The 19721-nt window shown below is 45.8% G+C and overlaps 1 protein-coding gene across 4 annotated transcripts in view; it reads left to right on the plus strand.

Moving 5' to 3' along the window:
- Nucleotides 1–19721, plus strand: part of pak1 (p21 protein (Cdc42/Rac)-activated kinase 1) — a 240097-nt gene that overhangs the window by 183095 nt on the left and 37281 nt on the right. For 3 of the 4 annotated variants that reach the window (XM_078222572.1, XM_078222573.1, XM_078222574.1), the window contains exons 3-6: nt 4673–4773; nt 10851–10998; nt 14207–14244; nt 17198–17311. In XM_078222572.1, the coding sequence (XP_078078698.1) occupies nt 4673–4773; nt 10851–10998; nt 14207–14244; nt 17198–17311 (401 nt within the window). Of the gene's footprint in view, nt 1–3140; nt 3190–4672; nt 4774–10850; nt 10999–14206; nt 14245–17197; nt 17312–19721 lie in introns of those variants that run through there. The other variant, XM_078222575.1, reaches the window with a different exon arrangement.

Genomic DNA, 19721 nt, shown 5'->3' on the forward strand with positions numbered 1-19721 from the left:
TATTTTGATTGTGTTAAGATTTTTTGCCCATTCCTGTTGTTTCTATGGAGACAACCTGTGACGGATTGAAGCAGAACATTGTGAACCAACATAATTGAAGCTGAGCAGACACCCATGTTATTGGGCTCTACATTACTGACTCCTACGTAAATCCATCTCCTTCGCCCACCATTCAACAACTCCTTCCAAGTCTGCTTCCCCTGGCATCATCCATGCATCATACACAGAACAGTATTCACAATGGGGGTGAGGCAAGGGTTTTATGATGACTCCTGCATGTCACACTTTCATCTGAGTCAGAACATGTGGGTTCGATCCTCACCCCAGAAGCTGAGGACATAATGTTAGCTGACAACTATAGGGGGAGGCAGCGGCACAGTGGAATCATCGCTGGACTAGTATTCCAGAGACCCAGGGTAATGCTCTGGGGACCCAGGTTCAAATCCCATCACGCCAGATGGTGAAAGTTGAATTCAATAAAAATAACCTGGAATTAAAAGTCTACTGATGACCATGCAACCATTGTCTATTGTCATAAAAACCCACCTGGTTCACAAATGCCCTTTCGGGAAGGAAATCTGCTGCCTTTATCTGGCCTGGTCTACATGTGACTCCAGACCCACGGCAACGTGGTTGACTCTGAAGTGGTAATTAGGGGTGAGCAATAAATGCCAGCGGCACCCGCATCCCGTAAAAATGAATTTTTAAAAATGCAGTATCGGTGGGGGTGTGGGCTGCCATGGCGACAGAGCTCCCATTGCGAGGGTGCACCCCAAGTCTGCCCAATCCTCTTGTTCAGTTGGATGTTGGAAGATCCTTCATGACTGTTTAAAGGAGTTTCCCCAGTGTCTAGTTTGTCATCTATCTTGCCATTGAAACAGAGACCAACTGGTCAGTCATCTTGTTGCTGTTTGTGGGATCTTGCTGTGTTATCGTATTGCTAAGTATAATGACTTCAGAGTAATGCACTGTATGAGAAGTGTCTTGAAATATTTAAGGAATATGAGATGCTTTATAAATGTAACTTGTATTGTTGCTTTTCTGGTCATTTTCTTTCTCTTGGTGTCTTCCTCTCGTTGCACTTACTATATTTCTCTTGTCCTCTTTTGTTGCCTCTCATCTCTTTGCTCTCTGCATCTACTCCCTGCATGCTTTCAGCCTCTACTCCTTTTTCTTTCACTTTTATTCCCTCCACTCACTTTTTTGTACTTTCCTCCTTTCTCCTCCATACTGTGCTCTCTCCTCTCTCCTCTTCTTTCAACTCATCTCTTCTCCAATCTCACTCCCTATTAATCAGAAAAGGGTCGGCTGCAATGTTACCAGGAGTGGATGGCACTGATTATCCGGCCAGACTGAGAAAACCCTGGTTCTTGTAAAAACAAAGTGTTCTTTCATGGGATGTGGGCATCGCTGGCACGGCCAGCATTTGTTGCCCACCCTAATTGCCCTCTAACTGAGTGGCTTGCTAGACATTTCAGAGGGCAGTTGAGAGTCGACCACATTGCTGTGGCTCTGGAGTCACATGTAGGCCAGACCAAGTAAGGACGGCAGATTTCCTTCCCTAAAGGACATTAGTGAACCAGGTGGCTTTTTATGACAATCGGCAATGCTTTCATGGTCACCATACTGAGATGTGCTTTCAGTTCCAGATTTCAATTCAATTTGCAAGTTCTGCCAGCCGCCATGGTGGGATTTGTACCCTTGTCCCCAGGGCTTTAACCCGGGCCTTTGGATTTCTGGTCCAGCGACATTACCACTGCAGAGTCTTCCCACAAGAGATTAGTGAGCAAAATTAAAGCTTGTGGTATTGGAGTAATGTATTGACATGGATAGAGAACTGGTTAGCAGACAGGAAGCGGAGAGTGGGAATAAATGGGTCATTTTCAGAGTGGCAGGCAGTGACTAGTGAGCTACCGCAGGGTTCAGTGCTGGGACCCCAGCTATTCACAATATACATTAATGATTTGGGCAAAGGAATTGAATGCAATATCTCCGAATGTACAGACGACACTAAGCTGGGTGACAGTGTGTGCTGTGAGGAGGATGCTAAGAGGCTGCAGAGTGACTTGGACAGGCTGACTGAGTGGGTAAATACTTGGCAAATGCAATATAATGTGGATCAATGTGAGATTATCCACTTCGGTGGCAAAAACAGGAAGGAAGACTGTTATCTTGAATGGTGGCAGTTTAGGAAAAGAGGAGGTGCAACATGACCTGGGTGTCATGGTGGAGCAGTTGCTGAAGGTTGGCATGCAGGTACAGCAGGCGGTGAGGAAAGCAAGAGGATTTGAGTATAGGAGTAAGGATGTCTTGCTGCAGTTATACAGGGCCTTGGTGAGGCCACACCTTGAATATTGTGTGCAGTTTTGGTCTTCTAGTCTGAGGAAGGACATTCTTGCTATTGAGGGAGTCCAGCGAAGGTTCACCAGACTGATTCCCGGAATAGCAGGACTGACATATGACGAAAGACTGGATCGACTGGGCTTGTACTCACTGGAACTTAGAATAATAAGAGGGGATCTCATAGAAACATATAAAATCCTGATGGGAATAGATGCGGGAAGAATGTTCCCAATGTTGGGGAAGTCCAGAACTAGGGGTCACAGTCTTAAGAATAAGGGGTAAGCCATTCGGGACTGCGATTTGGAAGAACCTCTTCACTCAGAGAGTTGTGGACCTGTGGAATTCTCTACCACAGTGGCCCTTGAGGCGAAAGGGATCAAGGGGTATGGAGAGAAGACAGGAGTGGGATATGATCAGCCATGATCATATTGAATGGTGGAGCAGGCTCGAAGGGCCGAATGCACCTATTTTCTATCTTTCTAGGGCAGGAAAGATGAAAAGCAGTCCAGGTAAAAATCTTCAAAATTTTGAGCAGTTTTGATAAAATAAATAGCCAAATACTATTTCCACTAGTTTGAGTCAGTAACTAAAAGGTGTATTAAACTGAAGATTTATAAATAAACAAAATGGATTCTTGGGACTTGGAAGGCAGAGCCAGAGACGGGTAATCGGAACAGAATTCATAATGGCTTTAAAAGATAAATAGATTTTATTTATTATTGTCACGTGTATTCGTATACAGTGAAAAGTATTGTTTCTTGCGCGCTATACAGACAAAGCACACTTCCCTCTGATTTCAAGCACACGATATATGTTGGATTTGATGCTGTCACGGGGGAGTTAACAGTAAGTGATCTTTAGTAAGCATAGAGAGCGAAAGGAGAGAGTGCAGAATGTGGCGTTACAGTCATAGCTCGGGTGCAGGGAAAGATCAACTTAGTGCGAGGTAGGTCCATTCAAAAGTCTGATGGCAGCAGGGAAGAAGTCGGTTGGTACCCGTCCTCAGACTTTTGTATCTTTTTCCCGACGGAAGGAGGTGGAAGAGAGAATGTCCGGGGTGCGTGGGGGGTCCTTCATTATGCTGGCTGCTTTCCCGAGGCAGTGGGAAGTGTAGACAGAGTCGATGGATGGGAGGCTGTAAATATTTGAAAAATTGTCAGCGCAGGGACGATAAACAAATGGCCGTCTCCTGTGCTATAAGATTCTCTGCTTCTGAGAGCGAGGTGTTCAGGTCATGCATCCAGTCTCGTGAGCAGAGTTATTGTACGATTTGCAGTTTTGAAAGAGAGTCTGTCAAATCCCAGGTGTTCAGTCATGAGTCCACACCTGAGGGACCGTCATGGCAAAAACATCATCACGGTTGAGCAGCAAGCTAAACCAGTTTACAGGGACTGCAAGCAACGGCCTGGGTACAATCTTATTCTTCTCTGATTTTTTTTCTTCTTTGTTTCTTATCGTAATTCCATTACGTATTCACCTGATTATAGGATTCTCAAGTACTGTCTCCTGTGGGGGAACCCTGGTTCAGTTGGCCACCCCAACTTTCTAAGCCTTAGCGAAAGGCCTCCACTGGATCTCCTAAGCCCTGTAGTTTGAACAGAGGATTTTCACAGCGGCCGAGAGTTCTCAGATTCGCCTGCTGCGCTCTATCTGCTTCCTCTCCAGTAAGAATAGTGCTGGGAGGAGCGGAGGCTGGGTGGGAGGGGGTGATTACTGGCACCCGTAAATCCATGTGGGAGATTGCGACCCTCTAAGAGTGTGGACCTGATTCCCATGCAACCCCAGCTTTATGTGGGAAGAGTTGGTAAGCCAGAACTGCAAAATCTTGAAGTTTGTTAACAGTAGGTGAACAGTGTGCAATTAATAGAGCCACATTTTTTTGCTAGTGCGTGAATTCTCATTTCTCCGACTTTTCGAAAGCTGCACTGGGGGTGTCGGAGCGATTATACCGTCACTGAAAATTGCTACAACTGTTTAAACGCAAATGGCGCAATTGAGTGTGTGCACTTCAGGAGAGTCTGAACATCATGAGTCATGACTCTTTATCATGAATAATTTCGGTTCTTTTGCTGTCGAGCTAAGCACAGTGATCGTACAACTTCTACGATGCATGTCTGCTTTCCTGTGTGATATATAAATCGGTGCACATTCCCCTGCATCCGTCTCCGGCTCGCTCGCTCGCTCGCTTGCTTGCTTGCTTACCGCAGGCTGCATTTCTCTCAGTGGCCCTTTCGGATAAAGGCTTGTCCGACTTTGGTGTTTTTTAAATCTTTACAATGTTTTTCCTGCTGTTCTTCGTGCCATTGACAAATAATCTCTCCGTCGACAGCTAACAGGAAAAAAGAAAGAGAACGGCCGGAAATCTCGCTTCCCTCTGATTTCGAGCACACGATACATGTTGGATTTGATGCTGTCACGGGAGAGTTCACAGTAAGTAATCTTCAGTACACTTTATAGTGAATGGGGACAGGGGAGGAAGCCTTCAAAATTAAGTTATGTGACTATTCCACATCTTAAAGTGGAAATTTAAATAACGTGCACAGTATTCGATGGGCCGAATGGGCTCCTTCTGCACTGTAGGATTCTATGATGATTCTGTAATTCTATTGCCTCAGTCCTGTGTCATGGTTTGTGTTACACGCAACCCTCATCCCACCCTAGGCGGGTGGCACAGTGGTTAGCACTGCAGTCTAACAGTGCCAGGGACCTGGGTTCGATTCCCGGCTTAGGTCACTGTCTGTGCGGAGTCTGCACGTTCTCCCCGTGTCTGCTTGGGTTTCCTCCAAGTGCTCCGGTTTCCTCCCACAGTGCAAAGACGTGCTGGTTAGATGCATTGGTCATGCTAAATTCTCCCTCAGTGTACCTGAACAGGCGCCGGAGTGTGGCAACTAGGGGATTTTCACAGTAACTTCACTGCAGTGTTAATGTAAGCCGACTTGTGACACTAATAAGTAAACTTAAAAACTAACTTTATCCTTCCTGAACTAAAATATTCTTCTGTTCTTTTCTCACACATGTACTTAGATATGCTTTTGTTTGTTCTTTGCCTCAGCTACTCCGTGTGGTAGCAAGTTTGTGTGTAGAAAAAGAAAAAATAATCAAACCAGAGTAGATATAAATTATGTAGACTAACAGAGCAGGTTATGTGTCTGGACTACAGTATGTGGGAGCTTGCAAACAGTCAGACTGTCCTGACTGCATGCATCGTTGATAAGTACCTCTATCTCAAATCTCTCTGACTCAGATCATTGAGCTACAGTGAGTAGGAGGTGTTCTACCAGATGAATGGGAGGGGGGCAGAATTAGGCCATTCGGCCCACCGAATCTGCTCTGCCATTCTATCATGGCTGGTAAGTTTCCCAACCCCGCTCTCCCGCCTTTTCCCCGTTACCTTTGATCCCCATACCAATCAAGCATCTATCTATCTCTGTCTTAAATACACTGAATGACCTGGCTTCCACAGCCTTCTCTGGCAATGAATTCCATAGATTCACCACCCTCTGGCTGAAGAAATTCCTCCTCATCTCAGTTCTAAAAGGTCGACCCTTTACCCTGAGGCTGAGCCCTCAGATCCTAGTCTCTCCGACTAATGCAAACATCTTCCCCACGTCCACTCTATCCAGGCCTTTCAGTATTCTGTAAGTTTCAGTAAGTTTCCAGACCTTAATCACACCTCGTAAAAAGATAAGTTCCTCCTCAACTCTGTCCTAAACTGACCCCCCTTTATTTTGAGGCTGTGCCCTCTAGTTCTAGCTTCCTTTCTAAGTGGAAAGAATCTCTCCATCTCTACCCTATCCAGCCCCTTCATTATCTTATAGGTCTCTATAAGATCCCCCCTCAGCCTTCTAAATTCCAACGAGTACAAACCCAATCTGCTCAGTCTCTCTGCATAATCAACACCCCCCATCTCCGGTGTCAACCTGATGAACCTTCTCTGCACTCCCTCCAAGGCCAATATATCCTTCCGCAAATAAGGGGACCAATACTGCACACAGTATTCCAGCTGCGGCCTCACCAATGCCCTGTACAGATGCAGCAAGACATCTCTGCTTTTATATTCTATCCCCCTTGCGATATAGGCCAACATCCCATTTGCCTTCTTGATCACCTGTTGCCCCTGCAGACTGGGTTTTTGCGTCTCATGCACAAGGACCCCCAGGTCCCTCTGCACAGTAGCATGTTGTAATTTTTTTCCATTTAGATAATAATCCAATTTGCTATTATTTCCTCCAAAGTGAATAACCTCGCATTTGTCAACGTTATACTCCATCTGCCAGATCCTCGCCCACTCACTCAGCCTGTCCAAATCTCTCTGCAGACCTTCTATGCCGTCCACATGATTCACTTTTCCACTTATCTTTGTGTCGTCTGCAAACTTTGTTCCCCGACACTCAGTCCCCTCCTCCAGATCGTCTATATAAATGGTAAATAGTTGAGGCCCCAGTACCGATCCCTGCGGCACACCACTAGTTACCATCCGCCAACCAGAAAAGCACCCATTTATTCTGACTCTCTGCTTCCTGTTGGATAGCCAATCCCCAATCCACGCTAACAGTAGTTAGGGGCATGGATAGCATCATTTTGTAAGCAGGATTGAGAGTCCCACGTGGTACATTATGTATCCGATGCCAGGATAAGGGACATTTCAAACTGGCTTGAGAGGATATCTGAGAAGGAAGGGGAGGATTCTGTTTTAGTGAACCATTCACACCAACAACATAGGGAAAAGCAGGCAACCAAGGGAGTACCAAGAACTGGGAGCTATAGCGAACTAGACCTTGAAGGTTATAACCTCTGGATTATTAATGGAAATTAGCATAAGGATATGCAGATTAAGAAGAGCATGTGGCTAAAGGAATGGTGTGAGTAATCAGAGTTTGTGGACTTTATCACACAACTGTAGCATGTCTGATTCCAGATTAGAAGGCTGCGTATTCAAATCGTATTGCGGTCATGGTTTCTTTTAACACTGGACTTTCCCAAGAGTTTCCATGCTAGAAATAGTAGAGGTCCAAAGAGACTTGGGGTAGGAGGGCTAGGTATGTAGACAATTAAAATGCCATGAGCAGAATATAATCAAAAAGGCAAATTAAATTGTGGCCTTTACATAGCCAGAGGTCTGAAATCCAAGGGGCAGAAATCATGCTTCATCTAATCGAATTCCTGGTTAGACTATGCCGGGGGTATCGCAAGCAGTTTGGGGCATCACATCTTAGGGTAATACTGGCCTTGGAGGAAGTGCAGCAGAATGATACTGCTACCTCACAGTGCCAGGGACCTGGGTTCAATTCCAGCATTGGGTGACTGTCTGTGTAGAGTTTGCACGTTCTCCTCGTGTCTGTGTGGATTTCCTCCGGGTGCTCCGGCTGCCTCCCACAGTCCAAATATGTGCGGGTTAGGTTGATTGGCCAAGCTAAAATTGCCCCTTAGTGTCCCGGGATGCGTAGATTAGAGGGATTAGCGGGTAAATATGAGGGTTGGAGGGATTAGCAGGTGGATATGTGGGGATATGGGGGTGGGGCCTGGGTGGGATTGTTGTCGGTGCGGACTCGATGGGCCGAATGGCCTCTTTCTGCGCTGTAGGGGTTCTATGGTTCTATGGTTAGCCACGGTAAATGTGTGGGGTTACAGGGATAGGGTGGGGTGGAGGCCCTGGGTAAGATATTCTGTCAGAGAGTCGGTGCAGACTTGATGGGCCGATTGGCCTCCTTCTGTACCGTAGGGATTCTATGATACCTGGACTCCAAAGCTTAAATTGTGAGGAGAGTTGACACAAATTAGGATTGTATTCTCTGAAAGTTAGGAGATTAAGGGATAATTTGAATCAAGTTTTCACGATTTTGAGAGGAATCATAGAATCCCTACAGTGCAGAAGGAGGCCATTCGGCCCATCAAGTCTGCACTGAGCACAATCCCACCTATTCCCGTAACCCCAGATATTTACCCTGTTAATACCCCTGACACTAGGGTCAATTTTGCATGGCCAATCCACCTAACCCTCCCACAGTCCAAAGACTGTGGGAGGAAACCAGAGCACCTGGAGGAAACCCACGCAGACACGGGGAGAATGTGCAAACTCCACACAGACAGTGACCCGAGCCGGGAATCGAACCCCGGTCCCTGGCGCTGTGCGACAGCAGTGCCAACCATTAATGCAAAGGGAACAGATTGGGTAGATAGAGAGAAACTAGTTTCACTGGTTCAGGAGTCCAGGACTCGAGGGCAGAGCCTCAAAATTGGAGTCAGACCTTTCAAGAGTGAAATTAGGAAATTCTTCTGCCACTCTTCACCCTTTTGTGCAGCAGTTTGCAACTCTTTTGTCAACAGTAACGGATACTAAATTAATTAACAAATTTCACACAGAAATTGATAGGCATTGAGACATTTGGGGAAAGGCGGGTGTATAGAGTTAGGATGCAGATGAGCCATGAGTTCACTGAATGGGAGAACAGGCTTGAGGGGCTAAACCACCTTATCCTGTTCCTAAATTTTAAAAACCCTTTATCAGCTCAGTCCTCGTCCTTCTCTTTTCTAGAGAACAAGCCTCAGCCTCCTCTCTTTTTCCTGACCATTACAACAGGTTCTTGGTATCATCCGTGTGGAATTTATCCAAGGCATTTTTTTATTTTTAATGAAACAACGCAGCTTAAGAAGACACCGGTTAAACACGGTGAAAGGAAATGTGGGGCAGGATTTTCTGACCACGCTCACCCCCAAAACCAGAAAATCCCACCCGAAGACCTTTGCATGGACCTGTCCCGCATGCTAGGATTACTGTGGCAGGCGAGACAGGAAAATTCCACTGTTCGAGAAACTGCCAACATACAATGGAGGGAATATTAAATTACTGGTGGATCGTCCAGATGGAACCTACTGCTTTCATTTACACAAAGATCGTGCTCATTACATCAGTAAGAAAGTCCTGAAATTGGCAACAAGTATCTCTCGGGATAGTTGTTTAGCGTAGGTGTTAAATGTTCCTCAAACGGAGTAATCATTGCATGCAATTAGAAACATAGAAAAACTACAGCACAATACAGGCCCTTCAGCCCACAAAGTTGTGCCGAACATGTCCCTACCTTAACGATTACTAGGCTTACCTATAACCCTCTATCTTACTAAGTTCCATGTACTTATCTAAAAGTCTCTTAAAAGACCCTATCGAAGCTGCCTCCACCACCGTTGCTGGCAGCCCATTCCACACACCCACCACCCTCTGAGTGAAAAACTTACCCCTGACATCTCCTCTGTATCTACTCCCCAGCACCTTAAACCTGTGACCTCTTGTGGCAACCATTTTAGCCCTGGGAAAAAGCCTCTGACTATCCACTCGATCAATACCTCTCAACATCTTATACACCTCTATCAGGTCACCCCTCATCCTTCGTCTTTCCAAGGAGAAAAGGCCGAGCTCACTCAACCTATCCTCATAAGGCATGCTCCCCAACCCAGGCAACATCCTTGTAAATCTCCTCTGCATCCTTTCTATGGCTTCCACATCCTTCCTGTAATGAGGCGACCAGAACTGAGCACAGTACTCCAAGTGTGGTCTGACCAAGGTCTTATATAGCTGCAACATTATCTCACGACTCCTAAACTCAATTCCTCGATTGATGAAGACCAGTACGCCATACGCCTTCTTAACCACAGCCTCAACCTGCACAGCTGCTTTGAGCGTCCTATGAACTCGGACCCCAAGATCCTTCTGATCTTCAACTCTGCCAAGAGTCCTACCATTAATATTATATTCCTCCATCCTATTTGACCTGCCAAAATGAACCTCCTCACACTTATCTGGGTTGAACTCCATCTGCCACTTCTCCGCCCAGTCTTGCATCCTATCAATGTCTCGCTGCAACTTCTGACATCCCTCCACACTATCCACAACACCTCCAACCTTTGTATCATCAGCAAACTTACCAACCCATCCCTCCGCTTCCTCATCCATTTATAAAATGTTGAATTGTTGAATATTGAGGCAAAAAACTCCGGAATTGGTGATACTGGAGTTGAATAATGCAAAGGGAAGCTTGGGTTTTTAAGCATGGAGGACCCGAATGGCCTTCGTCATTTGTAACTATTCTGCAATCTCTGATCTAACATCTGTGAGTTCACTGAGGTTATCGAGTGAGCTAATGAACCACAACAGGTTCAATCCCTGTGTTGAGTTTGTACACCTACATACTTTTAACTGGTCTCCCTGCCCTTCAACTAGGGAGAGGAAATACGGGGTGCCGTTTTCAGTACAGAGCGTGCAACTCATTCCGCTATCTTACTTGTGGTCTCAGGTCACCACTGGCAGGATTCCTGCTTCTCATTACAATGCAGGGGATTCCTGTTGGCAGTGAGAGTGCAGAGGTTAGAGGACTGGAGCGAGACTGAGTTCAAAGTGTTTAAAGAAAACATATTTTAAATTGATGAATTTTGCTACTGCTCCAAATTATTCCATATAATCATGAATGAATTTTAGGATTACGTTTGTATTTTTCTCTCTCTCTCAATCACAGGGCATGCCAGAGCAATGGGCTCGGTTATTACAGACATCAAACATCACAAAACTAGAACAGAAAAAGAATCCCCAAGCTGTCTTGGATGTTTTGAAATTCTATGATTCAAAAGAAACATCAAACAGTCAAAAATACATGAGCTTCACAGGTAAGAGGCAATCTCATTTTCTCCGAGCTAGTTTTCCTGTTGTGTCTCCTCCTGTTCCTCCGTCACCGAGCTTAGCAAGGTGGCCTGGGTTGTAATCATATATACAACTATGGTCATTGCCTACGATCGATCAGCTGCTGTGCTCTTTGGCATCAATCAGGACTCCCACCATCTTTATTTCCTCTTTCCCTCTCTCTCATTCCTTCTGCCCCTCCCTATTCCTACGACCTCCTCTTCTCTGCCTACACTTCCCACCTCCTTGGAAAAGCAGCCAGCATAATTAAGGACCCCACGCACCCTGGACATTCTCTCTTCCACCTTCTTCCCGTCGGGAAAAAGATACAAAAGTCTGAGGTCGCGTACCAACCGACTCAAGAACAACTTCTTCCCTGCTGCCATCAGACTTCTGAATGGACTTACCTCGCACGAAGGTTGTGATGAACCTGGTGAATAAGAAAAGAGAGGCGTACAGAAGGTTCAGAGAGCTAGGAGGTGTTAAGGATTTAGAGGAGTATACGGGATGTAGGAAGGAGCTTAAGAAGGAAATTAGGAGAGCGAGAAGGGGTCATGAGAAGACCTTGGCGGGTAAGATTAAGGAGAATCCCAAGGCTTTCTACAAATATGTCAAGAGTAAAAGGATGAGATGTGAAGGCATAGGACCCTTAAAAGGTGAAGGGGGAAAAGTTTGTGCGGAACCGTTAGAAATGGCGGAGCTGCTTAATGAATACTTTACCTCGGCATTCACGGTGGAAAGGGATCTGGGTGGTTGTACTGCTGGTTTGCGGTGGACAGAAAGGATCGAGCATGTGGACATAAAGAAAGAGGATGTGTTGGAACTATTGAATGGCATCAAGGTTGGTAAGTCGCCGGGACCGGATGGGATGTACCCCAGGTTACTGTGGGAGGCGAGGGAGGAGATTGCGGAGCCTTTGGCGATGATCTTTGCATCGTCGATGGAGACGGGAGAGGTTCCGGAGGATTGGAGGATTGCAGATGTGGTCCCTATATTCAAGAAAGGGAACAGGGACAGCCCGGGAAATTACCGACCGGTGAGTCTAACCTCAGTGGTTGGTAAGTTGATGGAGAGGATCCTGAGAGACAGGATTTATGATCATCTAGAGAAGTTTAGTATGATCAAAAGTAGTCAGCACGGCTTTGTCAAGGGCAGGTCGTGCCTTACGAGCCTGGTTGAGTTCTTTGAAAATGTGACCAAACACATTGACGAAGGAAGAGCGGTGGATGTGGTCTATATGGACTTCAGCAAGGCGTTCGATAAGGTCCCCCATGCAAGACTTCTTGAGAAAGTGAGAGGGCATGGGATCCAAGGGGCTGTTGCCTTGTGGATCCAGAACTGGCTTGCCTGCAGAAGGCAGAGAGTGGCTGTGGAGGGGTCTTTCTCTGCATGGAGGTCAGTGACCAGTGGAGTGCCCCAGGGATCTGTTCTGGGACCCTTGCTGTTTGTCATTTTCATAAATGACCTGGATGAGGAAGTGGAGGGATGGGTTGGTAAGTTTGCTGACGACACCAAGGTAGGTGGTGTTGTGGATAGTTTGGAGGGATGTCAGAAGTTGCAGCGAGACATAGATAGAATGCAAGACTGGGCGGAGAAGTGGCAGATGGACTTCAACCCGGATAAGTGTGTAGTGATCCATTTTGGCAGATCCAATGGGATGAAGCAGCAGTATAATATGAAGGGTACCATTCTTAGCAGTGTAGAGGATCAGAAGGACCTTGGGGTCCGGGTCCATAGGACTCTTAAATCGGCCTCGCAGGTGGAGGATGCGGTCAAGAAGGCGTACGGCGTACTGGCCTTCATTAATCGAGGGATTGAGTTTAGGAGTCGGGAGATAATGCTGCAGCTTTATAGGACCCTGGTTAGACCCCACTTGGAGTACTGCGCGCAGTTCTGGTCACCTCATTACAGGAAAGATGTTGAAGCCATTGAAAGGGTGCAGAGGAGATTTACAAGGATGTTGCCTGGATTGGGGGGCATGCCTTATGAGGATAGGTTGAGGGAGCTTGGACTCTTCTCCCTGGAGAGACGAAGGATGAGAGGTGACCTGATAGAGGTTTACAAGATGTTGAGAGGTCTGCATAGGGTAGACTCTCAGAGGCTATTTCCAAGGGCTGAAATGGTTGCTACGAGAGGACACAGGTTTAAGGTGCTGGGGGGTAGGTACAGAGGAGATGTCAGGGGTAAGTTTTTCACTCAGAGGGTGGTGGGTGAGTGGAATCGGCTGACGTCGGTGGTGGTGGAGGCAAACTCGTTGGGGTCTTTTAAGAGACTTCTGGATGAGTACATGGGATTTAATGGGATTGAGGGCTATAGATAGGCCTAGAGGTGGGGATGTGATCGGCGCAACTTGTGGGCCGAAGGGCCTGTTTGTGCTGTGGCTTTCTATGTTCTATGTTCTATTAAGTTGATCTTTCTATACACCCTAGCTATGACTGTAACACTATATTCTGACCCTCCTTTCCTTCTCTATGAACGGTATGTTTTGTCTGTATAGCACGCAAGAAACAATACTTTTCACTGTATCCCAATACATGTGACAATAAATTAAATCAAATCAAAGCTCTACAACATTCTGAGTCTCTGCACCCCTCCATTTCTGGCCTCTTGCACATCCCAAGATTTTCTTCGCTTCAACACTGGTGGCTGTACCTTCAGCCACTTGGACCTTTAGTTCTGAAATTCCCTCTTAAAAACTTTTCATCTCTTTATCTCTCTCTCCCCTCTTTAATTTGCTCCTTGAAGCCACCTCTTTGGCCATGCTTTTGGTCAGCTGTCCTACTATCTCCATGGCTCCCTGTCAAATGTTGTCTGATATGATGGTAGGCTCTTCATTGTTTGAATAATTGTATGAAAACGCTATTGTGAGGTGCCTTGGGACATTTTTACTTTGTTAAAGACCATACATAAATGAAAGTTGTTGTTGTTGTTGCACTTCACTCTACTATCATTTTTTAAATCCTTTTAATTTAAGCATTATTGCCCATTCCATGTTGGCCTCAACCAGTGGGACAGCTTCCTGATTTGCTGCAGTCTTTCTGGTGAAGGTGCTGCTAGATAGAAAGTTCAGAGTTGGAGAGCACAACAGTCTGAGTGATTGTGTCCCAGATATTGTGCAGATACCCTTTAAGATGTTCTGAATATTTTCTCCAGTCGTACGCCTGTAACACAAAATTGTGCTTCCATTTTCCGCAGATAAAACAACAGATGGATATGCTTCCTCAAATGCACTGGTAAGTCCTTTTGTTCACATCGCTATATTTATGATAGTTGGGGAAACTATCCCTTCCACAATCGACGTGTTTAGTAACGTCACAAATGGCCAAAGCTTCAAATATTTATCATTCTCCTCCCTGGCAGTTGATTTAGGAGACTGGATCTAATTGTAGGGATCTAGGGCTACTTAGGACCAGTTTTTCCTCATTCATGGCTTGAGGCGCTGCGCAGTCTCTTTAAGGCTAACCAGCATCGTAAAGGGAATATTGCTTGTGTGCGCCTTGTTTTTTGCTCTGCAAGAAACATTCCCAATTGTTGCTGGCTCAGGAGGAACGGTGGGTAGGGCTGAGCTATAGGTTGGGATCTTAATAAAAGATTTGGGTGGTTGACGTACAGAATAACTCATATCCAGGAGAGTATTTCAAAATCTGATCAAGGATGTTTTAAGAATAGAATGTATGTTCATGAACGAAATGTTTGAGTTGAGTAACATACCCTGTACATGTGCTGCCCGGGTAAATTGATACAGTCCATTGTGAAAGCGGTGTGTTGTAAAAGTGCGTAGAATCATAGTATCCTACAGTGCAGAAGGAGGGCATTTGGCCCATCGAGTCTGCACCAACCACAATCCCATCCAGGCCCTATCCCCATAACCGTATGCATTGACCTGAGCTAGTACCCCTGACACTAAGGGGCAATTTAGCATGGCCAATGCACCTAACCCGCACATCTTTGGACTGTGGGAGGAAACCCACGCAGACACGGGCAGAACGCACAAACTCCACACAGACTGTGACCCAAGCCGCGAATCAAACCCGGGTCCCTGGTGCAGTGAGGCAGTAGTGCTAACCACTGTGCCACCATGCAGCCCATGGGAATTTTCCTTGAATTTGATTCTTTTTTCATGGGATGTGGGACTTTTCCTAATTGTGCTTCAAGTGAGTTGCTTGCTAATTTCAGAGGGCATTTAAGAGTCAACCACATTGTTGTGGGTCTGGAGTCACATGTAGGCCAGACCAGGTAAAGACGGCAGATTTCCTTCCCTAAAGGACGTTAGTGAACCAGATGGGTTTTTACAAGCAATCGATGATAGTTGTCACCATTGTCACTATGGGGGCGACGCGGTGGCACAGTGGTTAGCACTGCTGCCTCACAGCGCCAGGGACCTGGGTTCGATTCCTGGCTTGGCTCACTATCTGTGCGGAGTCTGCACATTCTCCCCGTGTCTGCGTGGGTTTCCTTCGGGTGCTCCGGTTTCCTCCCACAGTCCAAAGATGTGCTGGTTAGGTGGATTGGCCATGCTAAATTTTCCCTCCGTGTACCCGAGCAGGTGCCGGAATGTGGCGTCTAGGAGACTTTCACAGTAACTTCATTGCAGTGTTAATGTAAGCCTTTTTGTAACACTAATAAATACATTTTAAAACTTACTTTATCCTTCCTGAACTAAAATATTTTTCTGTTTTCTCACATTACATCATTATATTCCAGATTTATTAATTGAATTTGAATTCCACCAGCTGCCATGAGGGGATTTGAACCCTTGCCCCCAGAGCATTAGTCTGGATCTCTGGATTACTAGCTCAGTGTCATTGCAACTACACCACCATCTCCCTTCCCTGTTGCTGCTTTACAAAATTACTCTGGATTTAGGGCATGAGAGCGATTAGATTAGAAAAGACCAAGGTGTGTTTAGCTGATCTTATACCATGCTGATGGTCAATGATACAAGGGTATCATGGAGTTGTTGATATAATGGAGTTGTTGACTGACCACAGTAATTAATCTCTATCAATTAGTCGACTGGAGGCCTTGCGGTGAAGTCCCACTGAACTAGAAACACCAGGTTCCAGTCCAATGCCAGGACTTATTGGCCATGGAAGGAGCATTCATAACATGGTTCAATGAGCTGATAATATCTCTGGAATCCTTCCACCACTTCACTTCCACTATTCTCCAAAGGGTAAAAAAAACAGGGTGGGATGACAGCAAACCCAGGCATGAAGTGAGGAATGTCACAGCGGTAGAGAGCTTTAGGAACCATGAGTCCAAAATCATCTGTTCCTTCCCAGAACTATTTTAAGATATTCTGCACATCTATTTCTAATACACCTGTAACTTATGTGTCACGTCTCAAATTACTCATGTACTGCTTTCCAAAGCAGATCTTGAAACAGCTTTGCATGGTGCATATTACTCTGTTTAGAACCTTAGCAATCTTATTACTCCTTAACCTTCTCTTTTCCAGCATATTCCAACTTGATTCCAATTAGATAAGATAAAAACAGGTTGTTTCCACTGACGGGTGAAGCCAGAACTAATGGGCTTGGCCTCAAAATAAGGGGAAGCAGATTTAAGACTGAGTTGAGGAGGAATTTCTTCACCCAAAGGGTTGTGAATCTGTGGAATTCCCTGCCCAGTGAAGCAGTAGAGGCTACCTCATTGAATGTTTTTAAGGCAAGGATAGATACATTTTTGAACAGTAAAGGAATTAAGGGTCATGGTGTGCGGGCGGGTAAGTGGAGCTGAGTCCACAAAAAGGTCCGCCATGATCTTATTGAATGGCAGAGCAGGCTTGAGCGGCCAGATGGCCTACTCCTGCTCCTAGTTCTTATGTAACTCCACCGTCCCCTCAATCACTCTGGCTGTTCTCTTCTGATTCCATCCAATTGCTGCGTTATCTTTTTTCGAACAGCAATAATCGGAGGTCACTGAAGATGGTCTTTTATCAACCCTTTATCGGGCCCCTATGGGATAAACCAGGGTATTAATATCACACCTTATTAAATAGAAGAAATGTCCTGTGATGCAGCTTACCTGGGTACATGGGTGGCGTGGAATAGTACAGCGTAGGAGCAGCAGTTTCTCCTCAAGTCTTGTTTTAAGTTTGCCACTTGGTAATATTCTAATAAAATGGACCGTGTTCGTTATGCGCAGATTGTGTTATTTGATTAACCGTATCTTTATCTACAGGGCACAAAGAATGTGTCAGAGTCTCCGGCTGTGCCTCCAGTCTCAGAGGACGATGATGAAGATGAAAGCGTTCCACCGCCTGCCATTGCACCGCGGCCGGAACACACAAAATCGGTCAGTACGATTCCTCGCAGATACAACATAGGAGATGGGAGCAAGAGTAGACCATTCAGTAACACCTTCGCTCTATCCACTTTCCCACCCTATCCCCAGATCCCTAATTCCCTTGGCACCTTAAAACTGTGTTGATCCCTGTCTTTCATATACTTTATTCGCTTCAATGAGGTCAATTCCAGGGAACATTAGATTCATTCGACTCAGTTCCTCCTCGTGGGAAGCCCTCTCATTCCAGGAATCAATCGAGTTGGGATTAACTTTTTCACTCATTTACGTACTGGGAATCAACATGACCCGTTACCATTCGTAGTCATCCATGAATGTTATGGCAAGGATATCGAAGTGCTGAAGTACATACAAAAGAGAGATTTGCAAGGATAATACTTTATAAAAGTTATAACTATCAGGCTGGAATCCTTTTCTCTAGAAAAGAGAAGGGTGAGGGGTGACCCAATAGAGGTGGCACGGTAGCACAGTGGTTAGCCTGCCTCACAGCGCCAGGGACCCGGGTTTGATTCCCGGCTTGGGTCACTGTCTGTGTGGAGTTTTTACGTTCTTCCCGTGACTACGTGGTGCTCTGGTTTCCTCCCACAGTCCGAAGGACATGCTGGTTAGGTGCATTGGCCACGCTAAATTCGCCCTCAGTGTACCCGAACAGGCGACTAGGGGATTTTCACAGTAACTTCATTGCAGTGTTAATGTAAGCCTACTTGTGACTAATAAATAAACTTTAGAGGCCGTTAATGTCATGAGAATGTTTGATAGGGTATATGTATTGGTATGTGTCCATAACTCGGGGTCATAAATAATAAGTTGATGACTAATAAATTCAATATAAAGTTCAGAAAAAAAAACATATTTACCCAATCCGTGGGTTTCAACAGCCCAGGAATTATCCTCATAGCATCTTGAAGGTGGACATCTACCACGTTTGTGTGGCAGTTCCTTAGCAGTTCCTCAGTTTGAGCAGCAGTGCTTTGCTGTAGCCCAGGCTAAAAGATTTCCCGACATTGAGGAAACACTCACTGAAGATCTATGTTCTCTGGAAGCCTACTTTAGAAAATGGAGACTTTGACCAAACACAGCCTTCCACCTGTACAATGCGAAGGCCAGGGAAGAACTTCATGTCCAGTTCTGTGGCTGATCGCTCACCCTTGACACAGTGCTAAAATATTTTGGCATCACTTCTGACAGTGTGTTGATCTTCTGGCGATGCCTACAGAACACCAGAGCCAAGGTCCAGACAAGAAGTGAATCTCGTACAAGAACTGTGGGGGACACTACCACCGGGGGCAGCAGAGCCCATCGCTTGCCTACTGCTTCACTGGTCTACTCAGGTCCCCGAACAGATGGTTATGTCAACCAACAAGGAGTTTCTCCTTTGTCTATTTGGTTCCGCCACTGCAGGTTTTTTTTTTAAGAATCTTTTCTCCCACAAATGTTTTGTTGAGAATCTCTCTTCAAATTAATTTTACCTGCAACTAGAAAACAGAATCGCAAAGCCTAAACCTCTCAGCTGTCCGGGAATGTGGTGTACTTGTTCCGCACACTAGATTTGCCCACCTAGAGAGGTAGGTGTAGAGATGTGCGCACGCACAGGGGTGGCACAGTGGTTAGCACTGCTGCCTCACAGCGCCAGGGACCCAGGTTCAATTGGCTAAAAGCAAATTACTGCGGATGCTGGAATCTGAAACCAAAAGAGAAAATGCTGGAAAATCTCAGCAGGTCTGGCAGCATCTGTAAGGAGAGAAAAGAGCTGACTTTTCGAGTCCAGACGACCCTTTGTCAAAGTTTCGAGTCATCTGGACTCGAAACATCAGCTCTTTTCTCTCCTTACAGAGCTGCCAGACCTGCTGAGATTTTCCAGCATTTTCTCTTTTGGACCCAGGTTCAATTCCGGCCTTGGATGGATCACTGTGCGGAGTTTGCACGTTCTCTCCGTGTCTGCGTGGGTTTCCTCCGGGTGCTCCGGTTTCCTCCCACAGTCCAAAGATGTGTGGGCTAGGTGCATTGGCCATGTTAAATTCTCCCTCAGCGTACCCAAACAGGTGCCAGACTGTGGCGGCTAGAGGATTTTCACAGTAACTTCATTGCAGTGTTAATGTGAGACTACTTGTGACTAATAAATAAACTTTAAAACTTTACTTTTAACACGTAGGGATAGTGATAAAATTCCTGGGAAACACAACCCTGGGACGTAAATGCATCAAGGAAGCATAATCCCAGTGCAGTCAGCACAAAGTGCTGGCAGACCTCATCAAGAATGTACATCACTATGTGAAATATGCTGTAGTACGGCATAATTGCTGTGTCTGAGTTATGCTCGAAGAATAGCCTTCTTGTAACACAGCCACAAGTGATAAATTGTAATGAGCAAGTGATATTAAGTGATTGCTGTCTTCTCAAG

Source organism: Mustelus asterias, chromosome 10 (assembly GCF_964213995.1).
Source record: "Mustelus asterias chromosome 10, sMusAst1.hap1.1, whole genome shotgun sequence".
Classification (NCBI taxonomy): Eukaryota; Metazoa; Chordata; class Chondrichthyes; order Carcharhiniformes; family Triakidae; genus Mustelus; species Mustelus asterias.